Here is a 19,507-nt window from a genome sequence, read left to right as displayed (position 1 = left end):
CAGATAAGGATTTGCTGCTATACTCAGTTTTCCATCCCTGATTTTAAGACACCTACACATCCACAGCTCCAGTCAGATGAAGCTAACTGGTGCAAGAGATTTGATGCAGCCTGATTTCAACTTCTTTGCCGGAAATGGTTTGATGGAAGGTTGAATGTGGTATCCTCAGTTTACTAAAGGCAAAACCATACTTAATTTACTGAAGTCTTCAGCTTCTTTTCATTTTTAATGAACAGATGCAGAGCAGATTCTTTTGAGGCACTATGGAATAATTCCCAATTGAAAGAGACACAAATAGTAGGCTTCTATGGTAAAAAGAAGCAAGTGCAATGTTCTATGTCTGATGAAGCCTTTCATCTTTCTTCTGTCAAACACCTGGGCCCATATTACATGGAGGGCCTGAGGAGTACAATAGAAGTGCAAGCCCCCTTTCTGCGTCACATGGTACTTTAGTATTATGGAAGGCCCATTATCCAAATGATGAAAATGCTTGAACAGTGTGCCAGCGCAATACCATGGACATAGGCTAAGAGGCTGTTGCGAGGCACAGTGTCAGTGTGTCCCACACACCTCTAAGCCCCCCCCCACCTTCCCCTGTAGGCAGGTCCAGTCACTCATGGCAGTCCCCTGCAGGGGGATCTCTATTCCTCTTTAAAGAGCAGGCCAGGTGACACCTGCACTGTGAAATACAGAGCAGCTGCTTCAAAAATCCCATCTGCCTTCCACTAAATCACTGCCCCCAGGGCAAGTTTACGTTTGCACTAGGGGCAACATAACAGTGGCAGTAGTGTGCACTGTCCCTGTTTGCGCCCGACTCACCCAGTTAAAATAAGGCCTATAGTGATATCAAATATGAAAAACTGGAGCCACAAGTGTGACATTTTTTATTAAGATACTTGACCAAGCTCGCTCACCAATTTGACTGAGGGTTAATTCAAGAAAATCCAGGGTCGGACTGACAAGTGAGTAGCAGTGTCTTAAATGGTGTTTTACAGTTCTGAAAACAAGCAATGGCAAGGCCAATATGTCTCGCCTATTGGCTTTGTCAATCCTTTCAGCTGAGGCTGTGCTGCAGGCGAAATACACCAACCAGCCACCCAGTCCCCCCCCCCAAAAAAACACTTGATTGCCAATGCTGAATAACTAGTCAAAAAATAAAAAGATAAAAGGCATAATGATATGTTCTCGAGCATGTATCATGCATGCTCGTGGTATGTGCCAGGATGCTAAGGTGGCTATGTTTATGTGTGCGTCACTACTATATTATCTACATTTCCAGGATTGCGGTCGCCCATTGGAGGGCGATAAGAAAAAATAAGGAATGAAATGTGTCCAAAAGTTCACTTTATAAACAGAGCAGCCCAGCAGCAAATTACATACCCCTTATGAGGGTCATCAGAATATAACTTCTATTTACCACAAGGTCTTAAAAGACTTTTTTGCGGTAACAGACATCCTAAAGTAGTTTAAGAATAGAGGCTTCTAAATTCTCTTAGATAATTCAGTCTGATTATCTCCGGTTGGCTGAAATTTGGTTATTTTAAAATGATGTCACTAGGACACGTCAAACTCACAGTTTCAGCCTCTAGGCTATGTTTAACTTGGGACTGCTACTGTAAGTTACAGTGGGACTCTCAGCTCGACAACGGGGATGATTCAAGCATGTGAGCCTATGAAACATACAATGATGATACAAAACTGGAAAATGGTTGTTTAATGTAACGTTCTTGCCTGAATGTTGGCAGTTCGACCACGAGGATTCAACGCTTCTCCATTCTCATTGGGTGCCCAAGGTTTTCAGTTTTTGTACCAGGTAGGAAGGTGTGGAGTTGTGGAGAACTTTATGGGTGATGCATGCAGCCTTCAGTTTGACTCGTGCCTCAATGAGGAGTCATTGCAGAGTCCAAATATTAAGGTAGATGGGGTCCCATTTCTTATGGCCTCATACAAAGTAGTAGATGAGCTTGAGGAAAGACCAGCCTCTGGATGCCCTTCCCGGTGATGACATAACATAAAACATAACATGTTGTCAGTTCAGCTCAATAATTAAATGCCTGATGCCCCAGACCAGCTGTAAGTGGTGTGCACTTTTGGCCATGACTTGCTCCTGCAGTTCAGGGAGAGGAGGATTCCAGAAACTCTTAGATATGAATGTTAACATTTCTTTTGGTGTGAAATTAGTAAAGACAGTTTTTGTAGGACTGAGTTTCAGGAGGTGGTTGGACATCCATTTTTGAATGAGGTCAAGGGTGATCGAGAGATGGCTGATGCCTTTTGGGGATGAAATCTTCAGGTAAATCTGCATAACGTTCACATACTGATATAGAATGCCATATTTTTTCTGAATCTCACATAGTGGTTCAAGGTAGAGATTAAACAGTTAGGGACCGGATCAGCCCCTTGAACTCCTTCAGGGTATATTTGTTCGAGATAGAGATTCCTTTTTTACCTTTTGTGAAGAGCTAGACTAATATAATTAAAATCACTTTATGACTGTTCCTTCAATGGTCATCCATTTCTTAAGGATGTTAATCAAAGAACAGTAGCTGACCAAACTGAAGGCAGCTGGGCAGCCTAAAACATCAGATCAAAGAGTTAAGAAAGCAGAGGAAGTCATCCTCAATTTGTTAATGGGCTATCTCCATGCTGTAACATTGTGTTAACCTAACAGGAAGCCATCAAGTAGGTTATATGACTGGATATAGTGATATAGTTGAAATGCTACACAGCTTTCTAACACCTTCCCTAAGAAGAGCAGTACTGACACTGGGTGAATGTTATTTAGATTCCTGGTGTTCGCGTGGGGATTTTTCATGGTGGAAGATACCTGGCCTATTTTCTGACTGTCAAGGAAAACACCTTGCATCAGTGAGGAGTTTAATAGGGAGGCCCATTGTGGAAGCAGATTTGGTCATTTTCATGTTCAAAGTGATAGGCAGTGTGTCGGATGAGACATTGGAAGGTTTGATCTTAGTTATAGTTTCAAGTAGTTCAGATTCAGAGATGGTACCAAAGTTCCATTATAACCACTCGGCTTTGGGGATCAATGTACTGTTATCAGGGATGGAGGAGCCTTATATAAGAGATAATTCAATAAACCTACCATTCTCTGCAAAGAAAGTGGCAAATTCTTCACATTTAGTTGGAGGTATGTAGGCCATATTGGTGAAAGAGTACATTTTATTGTTGGTAAGGTTGAAGATAAGTTTTAGACAGTGTTAGCACCATCTAGAATACATTTTATGTCACCGGTTTAAAATTTGAAAATATTTTACTTGTAATTTCTTCTGACAGCCCTAAGGGAAGAAAGACTGGAGAGAGAGAGGACAATTGTCTCACGTTTTCCTCAAGTAGTTACATTTGTTTTCTTTGGGCATAAAGTGCTATAGAGTACAAAGGGAGAGAAGGTTTGGAGTTTTCCTATTGCTTTTCAGTGGAGCATCCACTGTTGTGGCATTTATGTCCCTGTTGGAGCTGGTGGGGGAAGAATACCCCAATCCCTGTGCACAAGGTTGCTTGTGACGGTTTCTGCTATGGAACCAGGAGTTTTCTCACTTATATCGGCCGGAAATTTTCTGGTGGACTAAGGGTAGCTTGAAAGGAATTCAAAGGTGATCAGACTTGTCCACTGGAATAGGGTCCTCAGTAGTCAGAAGTGTGCTCTTGAAAAGCTAATCATACTTCTTCAGAAGTAGAAGTATATCCTGATGTAGGTTTATGGAGCCATAGTAAAAATCTAGACTTGAGGATTTTTTTAGACCTTTTCCATCCCTTTGCCTCAGGATATAAAACAATACAAGCAAAGTTTGTGAGAATTCTCAAAATGAAACTTCCTCCTGCCACAGGTTTCACTTGGTCTAAAAATACTTTTGAGAGGATTCAAACATGTTCTAGTCTGGTCAGGTCAAGAAAAATCCTAGCAATTATAGATATTCTCTCAGAAATAAAGAAACAGTCAAAAATAGCCAACTTCTCTTTGATTGACTGAGCGGAGCTCAATGGACTCCATTCACATACAACATAATAGAAATTGGAGTTGTGGTGTCCCCAGCGGATGTATGACGGTACAACGCGTGCTTTCACGACGTGTACCGTTACCACGCAGGTTTTACAACGCAAGCCGTTACAACGACTTGCGTTGGGGGGCGCTGCATAGTGAATAGTTTAATTTACTATTCCAACTCCAGTCCCCGTGGACAGTAGGGAAGGTGTTGGATAGTAAATTAAACTATTCCCTATCCTACAGCGCCCTCCAGCGCAAGTTGTTGTAACGACTTGCGTTGTAAAACCTGCGTGGTAATGGTACCGCGTTGTGAAAGTTTTGTTGTAAAGGATGTTTCCCGTCCCCAGCATAGAAGGGTTAATGCTGTAGTTTACGCTGACTGGCTAGGTGTGGGTCTTTTGTAATTATGTGGATAGGCTACTTTTGTGGCCAAGTTAAAGCTTTTATGGCTATGTTTAACACTATATTGCTCTCTATGATCACTTTAGGACTCCCATCATGAAGATGGGGATGATTTACGCATGTTTATCTATGAAAGATCCAATATGAGAGAATCAGAAGTATAGTAAAGAAGCTATGCTCCAGGGAAGGCACAAATACAAGTGAAAGGAAAGCCACTGAAAAAGAAGCGAGCAAATGAAAGTGACCAAGTCAACCAATGGTAAGCAACGGGCTTGCCCAACACCCGTTGTAAGCACTGGTACGGTTCACATGTCTTTATTAACAGGCAGCTTAAAAGCAAAAAACAAAACAAAAAATAAATAAATAAATAAAAACTTGGGATCTGCCAATTGTATTTACAGAGGGGACAGGACCTGAATCCATTAGAAACACACCTGTGTGGTGCAGGCTACACAGCAAGCTTTAATATGAACCATTTGAGTAATAGATTTTGCTAATGCCAAAGGGAGATTTAATACCACAACAGTAAAGAACTCCAGTCAATGTAACTTCTTTAACCAGCCCTAGGTACATTTATAGAATAGAGCCTTCTGTAAAAGTGTCTTTAGGATAACCTCCATGAAAAAGGAATAAAGCAGAACGGTATGTGTGGGAAGTTCATTGTCCATTTCCCACTCATGACTGTTTTTATTTTTACCCATTTACCATTATAAAAAGTCTTGCAATGCAAATCGAGAAAAGGAACGTTTCCCAACAAGCAATGATGTAATATGCCTAAAAGTGCAACCATTCACTTACCTTCAATTGATTGAATTTGAGGAGGTCACTATCGCAGCTTCCAGTAAATGATGACAGTAGCCTTCGCTGCTCTGATCTTCGCTCGGATCCAGCTCGAGTGGAAGCGTGGGGCTGGGCTGGAATACTCATTCCCTTCAGAAAATAATAAATAACATTTTTACTTTTACTTTCAGGATTTAATAAAGGTTTGAACATGGTATCCTTGGAGTACCAGATACAGAACTTTAATTGGGAGAATGGTCAGTAATGGAAATAGCACCAATGTCTGCCACTATAAATGAGTGTCATTTTTTTTTTATTAGGCAGGGGTAAAAACTATTTTTGAGCAGAATTGTTGCACTTTGGTTTAGAAAATAAACTTTATTCTTCCCACATATATTTTCCAAAAGGTACAAACAAGCGTAAACTAAATTTAATTAAGACAGGGGAAGCAAACAATTACTGCTATCTCAAAGCTTTGCAGTACTAAACCACATTAATGAGCTTGTTGAACTACACTACCTCCATACCTTCCCAATGAACCAAAATCCCATGGGAGTCATGGTCTGCAATATCGAGCACAGCACCCAATAGCTTAATGTACCATTATGCTTTACACATCTACATCATTACGCCTTTCATGATCGCCCAATGAACCAAACACCCATATACTATGCCTTCTCAGCAACTGGAAGTAGACTACCCTCCACTTTAATGCAAAACAGCTTTGTCTATTCTCTCCACATCTTTATACCACTATGAATGCTAGCTGCATGACTCCTGTGAATTGACTAGCCACAATTTTAAAGATTTTTGAACAATTAACTACAAGCAAGACTGCCTCGAAGCAGAGGCAGGTGGGAAGCGCCATATAGTTAGCATTTTTAATAAAAAACGTCAATTACTAGAAATGGCCAGCTTTAGAATCTAAATTAAGATATAATTCTACAGTTTATTACACCACAACACTCAAACTTCCTGACGAGAAATCACTTGAACATGTCCAATGTAATTACTTAATCAGCCCGGCGACAGGCACGTCATTGTGTGCAATAGCTATTCTGAACTATCTATTTTTGAATGACTTTCCACATCTCTCTAGGCCCTCCCGTCATGTATAATGTAACTAGAAAGTCCAGCAAACACATTTTAAAATAGGAAGAATTCTCTAGTAAAGAACTGAGTCACAAATATTTGTCCAGAATGCCACGCCTAATCTTTGATGTTTTCAAGATGTGTTGATTTAGGCCAAAATCAGTTCCCCCAAATCTCTTTGGTCTTCATATAGGTTTTGGTATGATCGTTTAAGGAAAGTACCTGTTTCCTATTGGATTCCCCAAGATGCATTTAGATGGTCAGTATAGAATGCTGAACTGCTGCAACAACAAACAAATTCCTCATCCTGTTTTCCACAAGAAAACAAGGCAATATTAAGATTAAGTGAAAAAGGGAAAAATATTAACCAGATTACTATGAACCCTTCACTCTTAGTAATTTTCAAGCTCTACTCTAAATATAGATCTAGTATCTATGTATGTATGCGTTGGAAACTGGGTTTTTGTTATAGTAGTCTCCACACTTTTTGCCTGGTATTTGATGCAACTTTGACTGAAGTGCACTGGGTTCCTGCTAACCAGATCCCCAGTGCCAGGGTTCCTTCCCCAAAACAAGACAATTTGTCTTGCCTTGGGGAAATGACCAGGCCTTTTGCACCTCTGTACGTCCCTAGTTAAGTGGTACCTCTGGTACCTAAGGCATAGGTACTAAAGAGGATCCTTAAGAGCTGCAACATATCTTGTGCCACTCTAAGGGACCCAGCACCAAACTCATACAGACTGCCACTGCAGACTGCGTGACAAGTGAAAACACGACAAGGCACTCCGTTGTGTGCCATGACCCCTAACACTGCATGTAATATTTGTAAGTCACCCCTACAGAAAGCCTTACAACCATAAGGCAGGGTATCCTTATATTACAAGTGAGGAAAGATCAACATGAGAAGATATGCCCCGGTGCTGACCATTTCAATTACTGACAGAACAAGTGAATAGGCAAGCCATCTTAAGGTATGTACTGGGCACTGGTAAAAACAAGCTTCGCTGCTGCATAATGGTTTCTGTGAAAACTATGGTGTTTGGTATCAAACACCTCATATTAATAAACTCCCACTGATTCCAGTGATAGATGTATTAATAAATGCACCCAGAAGGTACCTTAGAGGTACCCCTGAAACCCACCAGCCCCCTAGTGTGTTGGCTGACTGAATTAGTCCAGCCTGCCACCACAGACTAGTTTCTGACCACCTAGGAGGTTAGAGCACCGCTCTCGGAGGACAGAAATAATGCCTGCTCTGGAGAGAGGTGTTTGACACCTTCCCGTCCAAGAAGACTGGGAAATCAGCATATCAAGACAGGCGACTTTAAAGGCCTTTGCCTTCTTTGATATGCGACCCAAAACTTCCCCAGAAAGGTGAAATGCCAACCCTTGCCCTAGGCCCATCTGGCACCAGGACAGGCGGGAGAAATAGCTATGCAGTATGCGTGCTGCACTGCCAGGCTGGACACGTCACTAAGGTGACCAGCTTAAAGAGAATACACATTTAGAACGTCCACCATCTTGTGTGGTGGAATTAGGAATGCTGTGACAGGGTGATGCCCAATCCCAAAAGGAAGTGGTCCTCTAGGGGGTGTAGTGACCCCAAGGGTAAGTAGCTCATTGGCTACTACTCCTCACTCCCCTTATGACCCCTAAATGGAGTATTTAGGGACCCCCTCCTAGCAGGACTTCAGATTCTGACTGGCAAAAAAATTAGAGCGAACAAAAAAGACTGCTGACCCGAGAACAGAGGAGCACGACTGACTTGGCACCAAACCTGCCAGCCTGCCTTCTGCAACCAACCCTCGTGGAGCAACTGATTAATCCTGCCACTGAGCAGACTCTACGAAAAAGTGGAGGCCTAACAGTGCTTTGCCAATTGCCCTAAAACTCCCTTGGAGTAGAGGAGCTACTCCCCTGCAGCCGCAGGCACCAAAGAAGCAAGACCTAGTTCACCGACTTGCTGCTCACTTGGACTACCGATGCATCAGCCACCTAAGAAGAGATAGCAGTGCTCCTACAGGTCAGTTCTGTCCTCCTTCAAGTGTGTGGACGCCAGGACTGACCAGAGCCGCTAGGTACCAATTCCTGGGATACTTAATCCCTTGCAGCAGCCAAGGCTTGATGTACCCAGACCGAAAATTAACACTGAGGAAAATCGACCTGCATGTCGAGGGACTTCAAGGACAGTGAGAGGCACAACAAGAGTGTCCCAGCTGCCTTGTTTGCCCCCTTCTGCAGAAACCAAAGACAAAAAGTGTATCTTTGACCGCCGCCACCCATCGACTCAAAGTACCTATGCGTCTGCGTTCCGCAACTAGAGTTCAAGGGAGGTGACAGTGCCAATAGGGTCCCCAGACCAACAGGAGCTAAGCCCACCCATGGGTTTGTCCAGACTGGACATCTAGTCACTGCCCGCAGCCTCTTTCTGCAGGTCCTCTCCAACAATGAGTGACCCCAGCACAGAAATCTGACGCCAAAATACACCCCACACCCGAGGCAAGCCCCACAGCCCGAGGAGAAGTGGAACAGTGGTGCCCCCACATGCCAGAAGGACTCAAGAGGGCTGAGCTTCCCACGTGAGCTCCCAGGGACTGGTCCTGCAGTCCCAGCTGGTTTACTTTTCCTAACAAGACTGTTCACCATTAAAGTGAACGGGACACCCGACGCTGTGACACACCACTGTACCCGGACGCCCCAGATCCTCCAGATGTGACCTGTTAGTGTGGCCCCATACTCACCTTAAGTTCAGAAGAACAGTCCCGTAAATTGCTGTTAAGTGCCCGAATGCAATACATGTTTTTCCCCAATAGGATAACATTACCGCTCCCAATAATTGCACTAAGTGTCAACTTTTGAAAACTGTAAAGATTCATAACTCGGAAAGTATTTGATTCCGATTCAACACATTTGCTAATTATGTTTTGACATAGAAGAGTTAGGTCATGGACAAAATAGTGGCAGAGCAAGGGTGCCATGGGCTCGTATGAACACATGGCAAACTGGCCTTGTTGCCTCAAATAGGGTAGTAAAATAGAACCACAGTTAGGGAGCAGTGGGCATCTCAAACCCCAGGGCCATTGCCACCACAGGCCCTGACAAACCAACGTAAGAGGAAAAGATGATGGTCGGGAGAAGAGCTGCTGAAGAAATGAGAGTGAGAAAGAGAAAAGTAATGAGTGAAACAGAAGACTGAAGAAGTACCTAAATAAAAGCAGTTGAGGAAATCATTTGGGACTGCTAACAAAGTACAAAAAAAATCAGGATTGTTTGTGGTAACGTTTTAAAAGCATAACCAAAAGAGTGCAGGCCTAGCTATGGAGCGATGGAGTGCTGTACATTATGTGGGGATTGTGGTTGGGAAGCGATCTACAAGTCAATGTACATCAAGTGTTGTGAGAAAGTGCCATCTTTCTTGCCTTGGTATACCCCCACTTTTTTCTGAACTGCTGATGTGCTTTGACTGAGTGTGCCCTGGGTTCCTGCCAAACAGGTACCCAGGGCCTGTGTTCCTTCCCTAAAACTGTGCTGAAACTAAAAACCGAATTGGCATCTCTGGCCACCTGTCAGCCCCTAGTAAATGGTACCCTAGATACCAAGGCATGGTGACCAGAGAAGACCCCTGAGGGCTGCAGCACTTATTGTGCCACCCTCAGGGGCCCTGTACCCTCGCACCCACACACTGCCTTTGCAGGCTGAGTGCCTAAGCACAGAACTAAACCAAGAGTCGACATGGCACACATCCCTGTGTGCCATGCCCACAGAACCCACGGCCCTAGCATACTTTAGTCACCCCTCTAGCTGGGTGCCCCATGCCAGAGGTGTGGCCACAGGTGCATGAGCCCTGTGCCCCTACAATACCCAGGGCCATTCCTGGGCACTGTAAGTGCAGTGATGCCATTAAGAGTATAGGGTGCTGGGAGGTAGTCATTACGAACTCCACAGCACCATAATGGCTACACTGAAGACTGACCAGTTTGGTACCAAACTTCTCAGCACATTAAACCCGCACTGTTGCCAGTGTGGGATTTAATGTAAAATGCACCAGAGGGCATCTTAGAGATGCCCTCTGAAATCCTAACCTACAATCCACGTCTGGGCGGAGTGGCTGCAGAGGCTGCCACACAGCAGACATGTTGCTGAACCCCTGGGTGGAGAGCCCCAGGTCTCCTGGGCCTGCAACCATGCACATCCTGGGCGAGGTGCTAGGTCTCCTCCCCCAGGATGGGCAGGAGGAAGATTCAAAGGCATGCCGCCTCTGTGAGCTTCTCCAGATCAGGTGTGCCAGCCTGTGCCAACCCCACCCCTCAGGTGGGGGAGACTAGGTGAAGCACAACCCCGGGCTCCGGCCATCTTGTAGATGGGGAGCTCTGCCCAATCCCAGCTAGGCTCCTGCCCCCCTCCCACAGGAGAGGAGCAGGCTAGGGGGTGTACTCACCCCAGGACAGAGACCCATTGGTCCCTGTCCTTGCCCTACCTGTATCGCCCCTAAATTCAGTATTTAGGGGCTCCCTGAACCTTCCTTCCTCAGATCCTGATGCACAAGTACTACTTGTGTAATGATATATCTGTAAGAGACATTAGTTAGTATTAGATTCCTTACCTTAGAATATCCCCAGGCGTCAGACTGGATCCGGAAATTTTTGCGTAGCAGTACCCTTGTGCGTCGGTAGGCGTCGTCTGCGGCTCCGCGTCCGTCGTAAGCGTCGTGGGCGCCGGGATGACGTCGTCGAAGTACTTAGACGCCGCCTCCGCGTGCTGACGTCAGTCTTAGACACAGCTTTTCCGCGCCAGAAACGCAGAGCCATGTTAAAAACCAACACTGGTGCCATTGAAACTAGGGCCCTGAAAGGGGACAACCCTACCCTAGATATTGGTTCGCAGAACGGGGAGGATGGGTGGGTCGGTAAGGAATCTAATACTAACTAATGTCTCTTACAGATATATCGTTACACAAGTAGTAACTTGTGCATCTGAAAGAGACACGTTAGTATTCGATTCCTTACCTTAGAATAGATACCCCAGCAATACCAACCCCGGTGGTGGGTCTGCGAACCAATATTCACACCAGAAAGTCCCGGAGGACGGAACGGCCAAAGAAGCCATCCCTCCGGACTTGGCTGTCCAGGCAGTAGTGTCTCGCAAACGTGTGCAGCGAAGCCCACGTAGCTGCCTGACAGATGTCTTGTAAGGGCACTCCCCTGCCCAGGGCAGTGGTAGTCGCCGTGGCTCGGGTAGAATGAGCCCGCAATCCAGCAGGACGCTCCTTCCTAGCCAAGGAGTAGCATGCCTGGATACACAGGATGATCCACCGAGAGATGGTCCTCTTGTGCACCCCTTTCCCCTTCTTCGCGCCCACGTAACCAACAAAGAGTTGGTCATCCACCCGGAACTGGCGTGTGCGATCCAAGTAGAATGAGAGCGCACGTTTTGGGTCCAGACGGTGGAGCCGCTCTTCCTCTTTAGAGTGATGCAGTGGCGGGAAGAAGGTTGGCAAGGTGATAGACTGCCCGATGTGGAAGGCCGTGACGACCTTGGGCAGGAAAGAAGGTTTGGTACGCAGCACCACTTTGTCCGGATGGACAGAAAGGAAAGGTGGAGTACAAGAAAGGGCCTGGAGCTCACTCACTCTCCTGGCAGAGGTGATGGCAACCAGGAAAGCAGTCTTCAGAGATAGAAGGCGTAGAGGACAGTTGTGAAGTGGCTCAAAGGGAGCGCACATCAGAAATGTAAGAACCAGGTTCAAGTCCCACTGAGGCATCACAAACGGAACAGGAGGAAACGTGTGTGTGATGCCCTTAAGAAATCTATTAACAATAGGGGACTTGAACAAAGAAGGTTTATCAGGCAGCCTGAGAAAGGCTGAAAGGGCAGAAAAGTAGCCCTTGATAGTGCCCAGAGCAGAGCCCTGCTGGGCAAGAGAAAGAAGGAAGAGAAGGACCTCAGAAAGAGGGGCATTGAGTGGATCCACAGCCTTTGCTGTGCACCATGCCACAAATCTGTTCCACCTGCAGGCGTATACCGACTTTGTGGAGGGACGCCTGGCTGCCAGAATGATGTTACAAACTTCAGGAGGCAAGTCAAATGGCCTCAACTGTCGCCGCTCAATCTCCAAGCATGGAGGTGGAGACTGGACAGGTTTGGGTGGAGGACCGTCCCCTGCTGCTGCGACAGAAGGTCCTCCTGAAGAGGCAGACGAACCGGGGGATCGACTGACATACTGAGTAGCTCTGGATACCAGTACCTTCTCGCCCAGTCCGGAGCCACAAGGATGACTAGGGCCCGGTCGCGCTTGATCTTCTTCAGCACTCTGGGCAGAAGTGGTATAGGCGGAAAGGCGTACAACAGACCGCAACTCCACTCGCGACGAAAAGCGTCTCCGAGCGAGTGCCGCCTTGGAAATTCCAACGCGCAGAACTGATGACATTGCGCGTTCTCTTCGGTGGCGAATAGATCTAACCAAGGCTCTCCCCATCGCTGAAAGAGGCCTTGCGCCACGTCCGAGTTCAGACGCCATTCGTGATCCATCATGCACCGACGGCTGAGCTCGTCCGTCCTGGCGTTCAGAGAACCTGCCAGGTGTTGAGCCACCAGGGTCACGCCCTGGCGTTCCAGCCATTGCCAAAGGCGAAGAGCCTCCTGACAAAGGATCCACGACCCCACCCCGCCTTGTTTGTTGCAGTACCACATGGCGGTGGTGGTGTCCGTGAATACCTGCACTACACTCCCCCGGACAGAGGGGAGGAATGCCTTCAGTGCCAGACGAATCGCCCGGAGCTCCAACAGGTTGATGTGGAGCCGGGTCTCCGCCGGAGACCAGAGGCCTCTGATCTCCGCCTCTCCCATGTGGCCCCCCGAGCCCTGGAGGGACGCGTCCGTCACAACTACGTGCTCCGGTTGGGGAAGGGAGAGGGATCTGCCGCTGACCCAATCGCGGTCCGTAAGCCACCACTGCAGCTGTCTCGCAGTGCCCTCCGAGATCAGGACGTGGTCGGATAGGTTGCCCTGATGCTGGGCCCACTGAAACTTCAAATCCCACTGCAGAGCCCGCATCCGCCACCTGGCATGATGCACCAGTAGGATGCAGGAGGCCATCTGCCCCAGAAGCCGCAGCGTCAACCTGACCGAAACCCGGGATAACGGCTGAAAGATGGGAATCAGAGCCTGAATATCCCGGACCCGCTGTTCGGGCGGATAAACCCGAAACCGCGCCCAGAACCGCTCCGATGAAGAGGAGCTTCTGAGAGGGGCACAGGTGTGACTTCGGCACATTGAGGGAGAACCCCAGCTGGTGCAGGAGGTCTGCCGTCGTCTGGAGGTGGCTGACGACTGCTTGGGGCGAGCCCGCCTTCAACAACCAGTCGTCGAGGTAGGGGAAGACTGAAACCCCTAACCTGCGCAGAGGAGCTGCGACCACCGCCATCACCTTTGTGAACACCCGTGAGGCGCTGGTAAGGCCAAAGGGGAGCACGGTAAACTGAAAGTGCTCGTGGCCCACCATGAACCGCAGGTAGCGCCGGTGGGCAGGCAGGACGGGGATATGAAAGTAAGCGTCCTGCAAGTCCAACGCTACCAACCAGTCTCCTGGGTCCAGGGCAGCTAGGACCTGAGCCAGTGACGTTCCGTAGGTCCAAGATAGGGCGTAGGCCCCCTTTGCCCTTCTTGGGTACCAGAAAGTAGTGGGAGTAGCAACCACACCCTACTTCTGGCCCAGGAACGCGCTCGATGGCCCCCTTGGCCAAGAGGGCCGTAACTTCCTCCTGCAGAAGTCGCAAATGATCCCCCGATACACGGTGGTTCTGCGGTGGCATGGCTGGAGGAGTCGCCTCGAAGGGGAGGGAGTAGCACCTTCGGACGATTTGCAGCACCCACCTGTCCGATGTGACAGTGCGCCAGTGGAGGTGGTGATGGCGAACCCTGCCCCCCACTGGCGTCACATGGGCCTGAAAGCACGGACTAGGAGGGTTTTGAGGCGGATGCTGCGGGGGAAGGTGTGGACTGACCTCGCCGTTGCCCCTGACCGCCCGGACGGCGGTTCCCACGGCTGCCACCGCGTTGGGTATTGCCCTGCGGAGCGTGGCTGGCGGCGCGTGTGGGCGCACCCCTTCCGTGGCCACGAAAGGAGTGAAAGGCAGCCGATTGCTGGCGCTGGCCCGAGAGGCCCAAGGACTTGGCCGTAGCCCTGGAGTCCTTAAAGCGCTCAAGCGCATGGTCTGCCTTGTCACCAAAGAGACGACGGACATCGAACGGCATGTCCATGAGTGTGTTCTGGACATCTGCCGAGAAGTTGGCGGACCTCAGCCAGCCGTGGCGTCTGACCGCCACCGTCGTTGCCATCGCCCTACCTAGCGAGTCGGTGGTATCCAGCCCACACCTGATGGAATACTTGGCTGCATCCCGGCCCTCCACAAGGGCTTGGCCGAGTTTGGCCCGTACCTCCAACGGACACTCTGGCAGCACCTCCGCGACCTTATCCCACACAGAGTGGGTGTAACGTCCCAAGAGGCAGGCGGTGTTGGAAGACCGCAGGCCCAGACTAAGGGATGAGAAGATCTTCTTCCATACTGGTCATACCTCTTGGATTCCCTGTCCGGCGGGGCCGACGGGAATGCGGTTTGGGAATTGGAGGCCTGGATGACCAGGGTCTCGGGGGTAGGGTGGGAGGATAGGAAACATGGGTGACATAATCTTGGACTGTTTAAAGTGTGATAGGGCACACTGTATACCATGGCTAAAAGCTGTAAAAGATTGCCTTGATAGCGTAGGACATGGTTTTTTGTTTACATCACCCAGTTTAATAAATCGTACTCATAAAACCATTATTCATAGGGCACTATATCAGCTGTATAGAGACGAGCGTGAGAGGAAGAACCTGTCAAAGTGTACTATCATGAAATACAAGGGTTATTTTGAACCTCACTCTAAAAATCCAGGTCCCCCACATAGGTATTTATGTTTACACCTTGGCAGATGGAATAGGAGGTTATTGTTTCGCTTTCGAGATGGGAGTATAGTAAATTTACTAAACTTCCCTCTGGGCTACAACAAACATTTAGAAACCTTGTATTGCCCATGTAACCCCAATATGAAACAGAGCCTTATGCACTTTTTGTTTTTCTGTGTTTTTTATAAAAATCTCTCCGCTCATTATTTAATGCCCTATTGTAGAAAACATAATTTGTCTAGTTTTAGAACTGCATTGAGGTCCTTTTTATCACTGGGATCAGATGAAGTAATACTCAGAGTGAGTTGCTTCCTCAAAGCTGCCGTCCGTTCACGAGCCACTTTACACATTGATGTATAACATCCGCACATGTGCTCTTTTTGCACTTTGTAATTTTATTTTGTAAATTTTTGCATTTTGCACATTACTTATGTGGACCTATTAATGATGCTGATAACATTTATCCTTTTTAACTATGTTTTTAGAAATCACTTTTTAAATTGTGTAAAGGTTGTTGCTTTTAAAAAGGAGAGATACTTTGTATGTTGATGTGAAATTGACTGACTGGCCTTTTGTCTTTTAGCCAGCTGATATATTACTGTACTGTATTGTTTTGATTGAATTTGTCGCACTTTTATGGATGTTTTTATTCCGAATAAAGATCTTTTGACTTTTGACTTTTTTTGAAACATGGGTCGCCCGGGGCTGGGGGGTGGCGTCTGGCCACGTTCCTATCTACGGGCGAACCCGTAGCGGGCTTGGACCAAGTGCCCAGAAGAACGTCGGTCAAGGCCTCATTAAAGGGCAGCAGAGGCTCGGCCGAGCTTGACTGCGGTTTAAGGACCTCAGTGAGGAGGTTGGTCCTCACGGCCGCGACGGGGAGTTCAAGGCCCAAGGCCTTGGCAGCCCTCATCAGCACCACACTATATGTTGCCCCCTCCTCCGAAGCCACGGTAGGAGGGGAGACAAAACCAGTGTCTGGAGAGGTGTCCAGGCCACTGGCCTCCCCAAGGTCTCCTGTCCAGTCCTCATGAGACAGACACTCCCTGGTCAGAGGGTCCTCAGACCCCTCCCAGTCCTCTTCATCACCCATCTCCTGAAACTCAGGGTTCTCAACTAATGGGGCCTGTTCATAGAAGTGAAACTCCCCAAACGACGTCTGGAGCGGCGCCCATCGGGGCCATCCCGGCGCCGGAACAGGAACGAAGGTGGAACCGGGGAGCCGGAGGCGACACCTGAGGGTCCGACGCCGGGGAGGTCGTAAGGTCCACCGGCGACGAACCAGATCCCGAAGGAGGCCCAGCGGCGTCCTGCGGCGCCGGGCCCGAAGGCGCTGGAACAACTGAACCCCTCGGCGCCGGGCCCTCGGCGCCGGCGGCGTCGGGATAACGGGAACCTGCGGCGCCGGGCCCGAAGGCGTCGGCGGCGCCGGGGCCGAAGCACCCGACGGCGTCGGGGCAGAACCCGACCCGCTAGGGGTCCCAGACGGGTCCGCTGGGCCCGAAGGCGCCGCGGAGCTCGTCGGAGGACAGAGTTTCCTCATGGCCATGAGGAAGCGCTCGATCTCCTCGGGCGTCGCGTTGAGCCCAGGGACCGTAGGGTATGGGGCTGGGCGCGACGCCTGCGACTCCGTCGGAGCCGCGTGGGTGGTGTCACCCGAACCCCCGGCCGCATCGCGCGAGCGTCAGGGGGAATGACGGCGCTTGGACTTCTTGTGCCGCTTACCTGACGACGACTTCGACCCGGAGGAGTGCGGCCTACCCTCGGAACTGTGGTGGCTCCGAGCCCGCGACCTGTCCCTCGACCTCCCATGGGATCGGGACCTCTCGCGGCCCGGGACCGACTGCCGTAGTTCGAACCGCCTCAGGGACCGCTCCCGTCTGGATTCGAAGAGAGGGCCTGGCAGTCGGAGCAGGCCTCATGGTCGACGCCGAGACAAGATAAACACACGCGGTGAGGATCCGTGACCGACATCAGGCGGTCGCAATCATCGCAGTGCTTAAAGCCGGGCATCCCTACGGCACCGTCGGAGTCGAAAGACTTCGAGAACAATCAAAAGTGATCAAAAAGTTAGTAAAAAAAAATTACTAGGGTTACTGCTTTTTCCAGATCTGCGCTTGCTGGCGCGGAAAAAAGAAGAACTGACGTCAGCACGCGGAGGCGGCGTCTAAGTACTCCGACAACGTCATCACGGCGCCCACGACGGACGCGGAGCCGCAGACGACGCCTACCGACGCGCAAGGGTACTGCTACGCAAAAATTTCCGGATCCAGTCTGACGCCTGGGGATATTCTAAGGTAAGGAATCTAATACTAACGTGTCTCTTTCAGATACGAAAAGAAGAAACAAGGCGGCAGCTAGTTGAGCTGTCGCGGTACTTCGTCCTGAGTTCCTGTTCGTAATGGTTTGAGTGTGAGCGTCGAGCGAGAGGGGGACCGTTCGGCGGATCGGCAGGCTGGTGGATCAACGGATTCGGATTCGGGCATTTTGTTTGCGATGAAATTCGGTGTCCGAATGCCTCGGTGTTTGGCGCTTGATGTGTGGAGGCGGAGAGTGCTTTTTTGGCTCCGCAGCCATTCCTGGAGCTGCTGACCGAAGACGCGACTCTGCAGCCGGATGTACCGCAGCTGAGCTTACCCCGCCTTCCGACCCAGAGTTGACTGAAGCAGGTAGGCAGCCTGATTACCAGCTCTCTCGCACAGGGACGAGGCAGGCTGCTTTCGGCTTGCAGCTTTGGAGTTTAGCTGCGCTGGAGCTCCGCCGCGGGAGGAAGATTCGCAGCCTTCTCCTGGGACCCCGAAGAAGCTTGGTGGAACCCTGCTCCAGCTCCAGTATCTCCTCGGTATCTGGTAGGAGGTGCAGGGGGGGGGCGGAGGAAGAGAAGGACACAAGGGGGGTAAAGCCTAGTGTAGAGTTGTCTCGGCTGAGGCTGCTGCTGAAACATCACAGGGAGGCTATATCAGACTAGGGAGCCCCGAGATACATAGCGCAATACCTGTGATACCTGCGCCTGCGAATCTGGAGGCCCCTGATATTAGCCTGACCCCCGGTCTGTCGCCTCCCATAGAGATCAGTATAAAAGTGAGCACCCATATGCAACTACAAATCTAAAACCTAAGGCCAGAAGGAGTGGGAGAGGTACCCTTAAGAGGAAGGCCAAAACTGCTGGGGGGCCCACTGATTTGGGTGTGGGGGTTGAGGCAGAACAGAGCTCAGAGGCAACAGCAGCTTCAAGTCAGACAGCACAGGCGGTCCCTCCAAAGAATAAACTCTCCTCATATCTAACTGGTGAGGTTAAAGCGAAACGTGCTTTCACTTGCAAAACGGTAAAGGGCTCTAAAAGCGTCAAAAACGCTAAGGCAGCTAATAACGTAGGGTCTAGGATAACGCCGTCTTTACGGTCTTATTTTAAGGTTGTCCCGCAAATCTTGCATCTTCCCGACCAACAACCACCTGAAGCCACCTCTCCTACGATGGCGTCGCTGGAACAAAATGAGCCTACTGCATCAGGCGCAGACACAGATCTAAACACCTCTATCTTAGTGCCTGTACCTGCTACAGGGCTTCTCCCTGCTACAGAAAACACCCCGCAGGACTTGGCTGATGCGGTAGACGCGGATATAAATCTAGAGGCAAATACAGCGGATGCCACAAATGAGCTTCATGACATAATTGTGGTTCATCCTGGATTGAAGGTCGAGGACGAGAGTGCGGTTAATGTTGATGACCCCCTAGCCCAGACCGTGAGTCCTCGCGGAGCACCGATTGTCCTCCATTCCGATACTCCGGTACAAAAACCAACAGAGGGATTATACTCTATGGAACCGCCGATCGTTAGCCCGCCGGCTATTCATGTACAAAATCCAAAAGGCTCTTTACATTTCACGGAGCCGCCGACTCTCTCGCCGATTCTCTCGCCCCCTTCAACACATCTGGTTGCAGCATCGTTGGCGTTGGCATCTAACCCAGGGTCATTGTCATCTAAGTTGCTGATTAACACGGAGCTATTACAGGAGGACCCATGGGGGGCTATGGCCTCCGACACATACCCGGGCAGTGGGGTTGATCCACCTTTAGCTTCATATCTCCAGGCGATGTTTTCATCTCTATCGGCTTATATCAAGAAAGGCTTTGAGGCTTCGGCAGCTATCCAATCCGAAATTCGGAATTTTTGCGAGTCCTTAGATAGCAAAGTAGGTAGCCTCGCCATAAGAACGGAAAGATTGGAAGATACAGTGGCAGGTATGTCTCTGCACTTGGAAGAAGCCAAGATGGATATTGTTAAG

General features: G+C 49.2%; 1 protein-coding gene across 2 annotated transcripts in view; it reads right to left on the bottom strand.

Annotated features, from left to right (window-relative positions):
* Positions 1-19,507, bottom strand: part of SETD1B (SET domain containing 1B, histone lysine methyltransferase) — a 396,685-nt gene that overhangs the window by 62,246 nt on the left and 314,932 nt on the right. For both annotated transcript variants that reach the window (XM_078667538.1, XM_078667539.1), the window contains exon 15: positions 5,204-5,335. In XM_078667538.1, coding sequence (XP_078523664.1) covers positions 5,204-5,335 — 132 coding nt within the window. The remainder of the gene's footprint in view (positions 1-5,203; positions 5,336-19,507) is intronic.

The sequence above is a fragment of the Lissotriton helveticus genome, chromosome 11, assembly GCF_964261635.1.
Source record: "Lissotriton helveticus chromosome 11, aLisHel1.1, whole genome shotgun sequence".
In the NCBI taxonomy this organism is placed as follows: Eukaryota; Metazoa; Chordata; class Amphibia; order Caudata; family Salamandridae; genus Lissotriton; species Lissotriton helveticus.
Note: the sequence above shows the minus strand (reverse complement) of the source record. Positions and strands in the feature narration are given on the sequence as shown.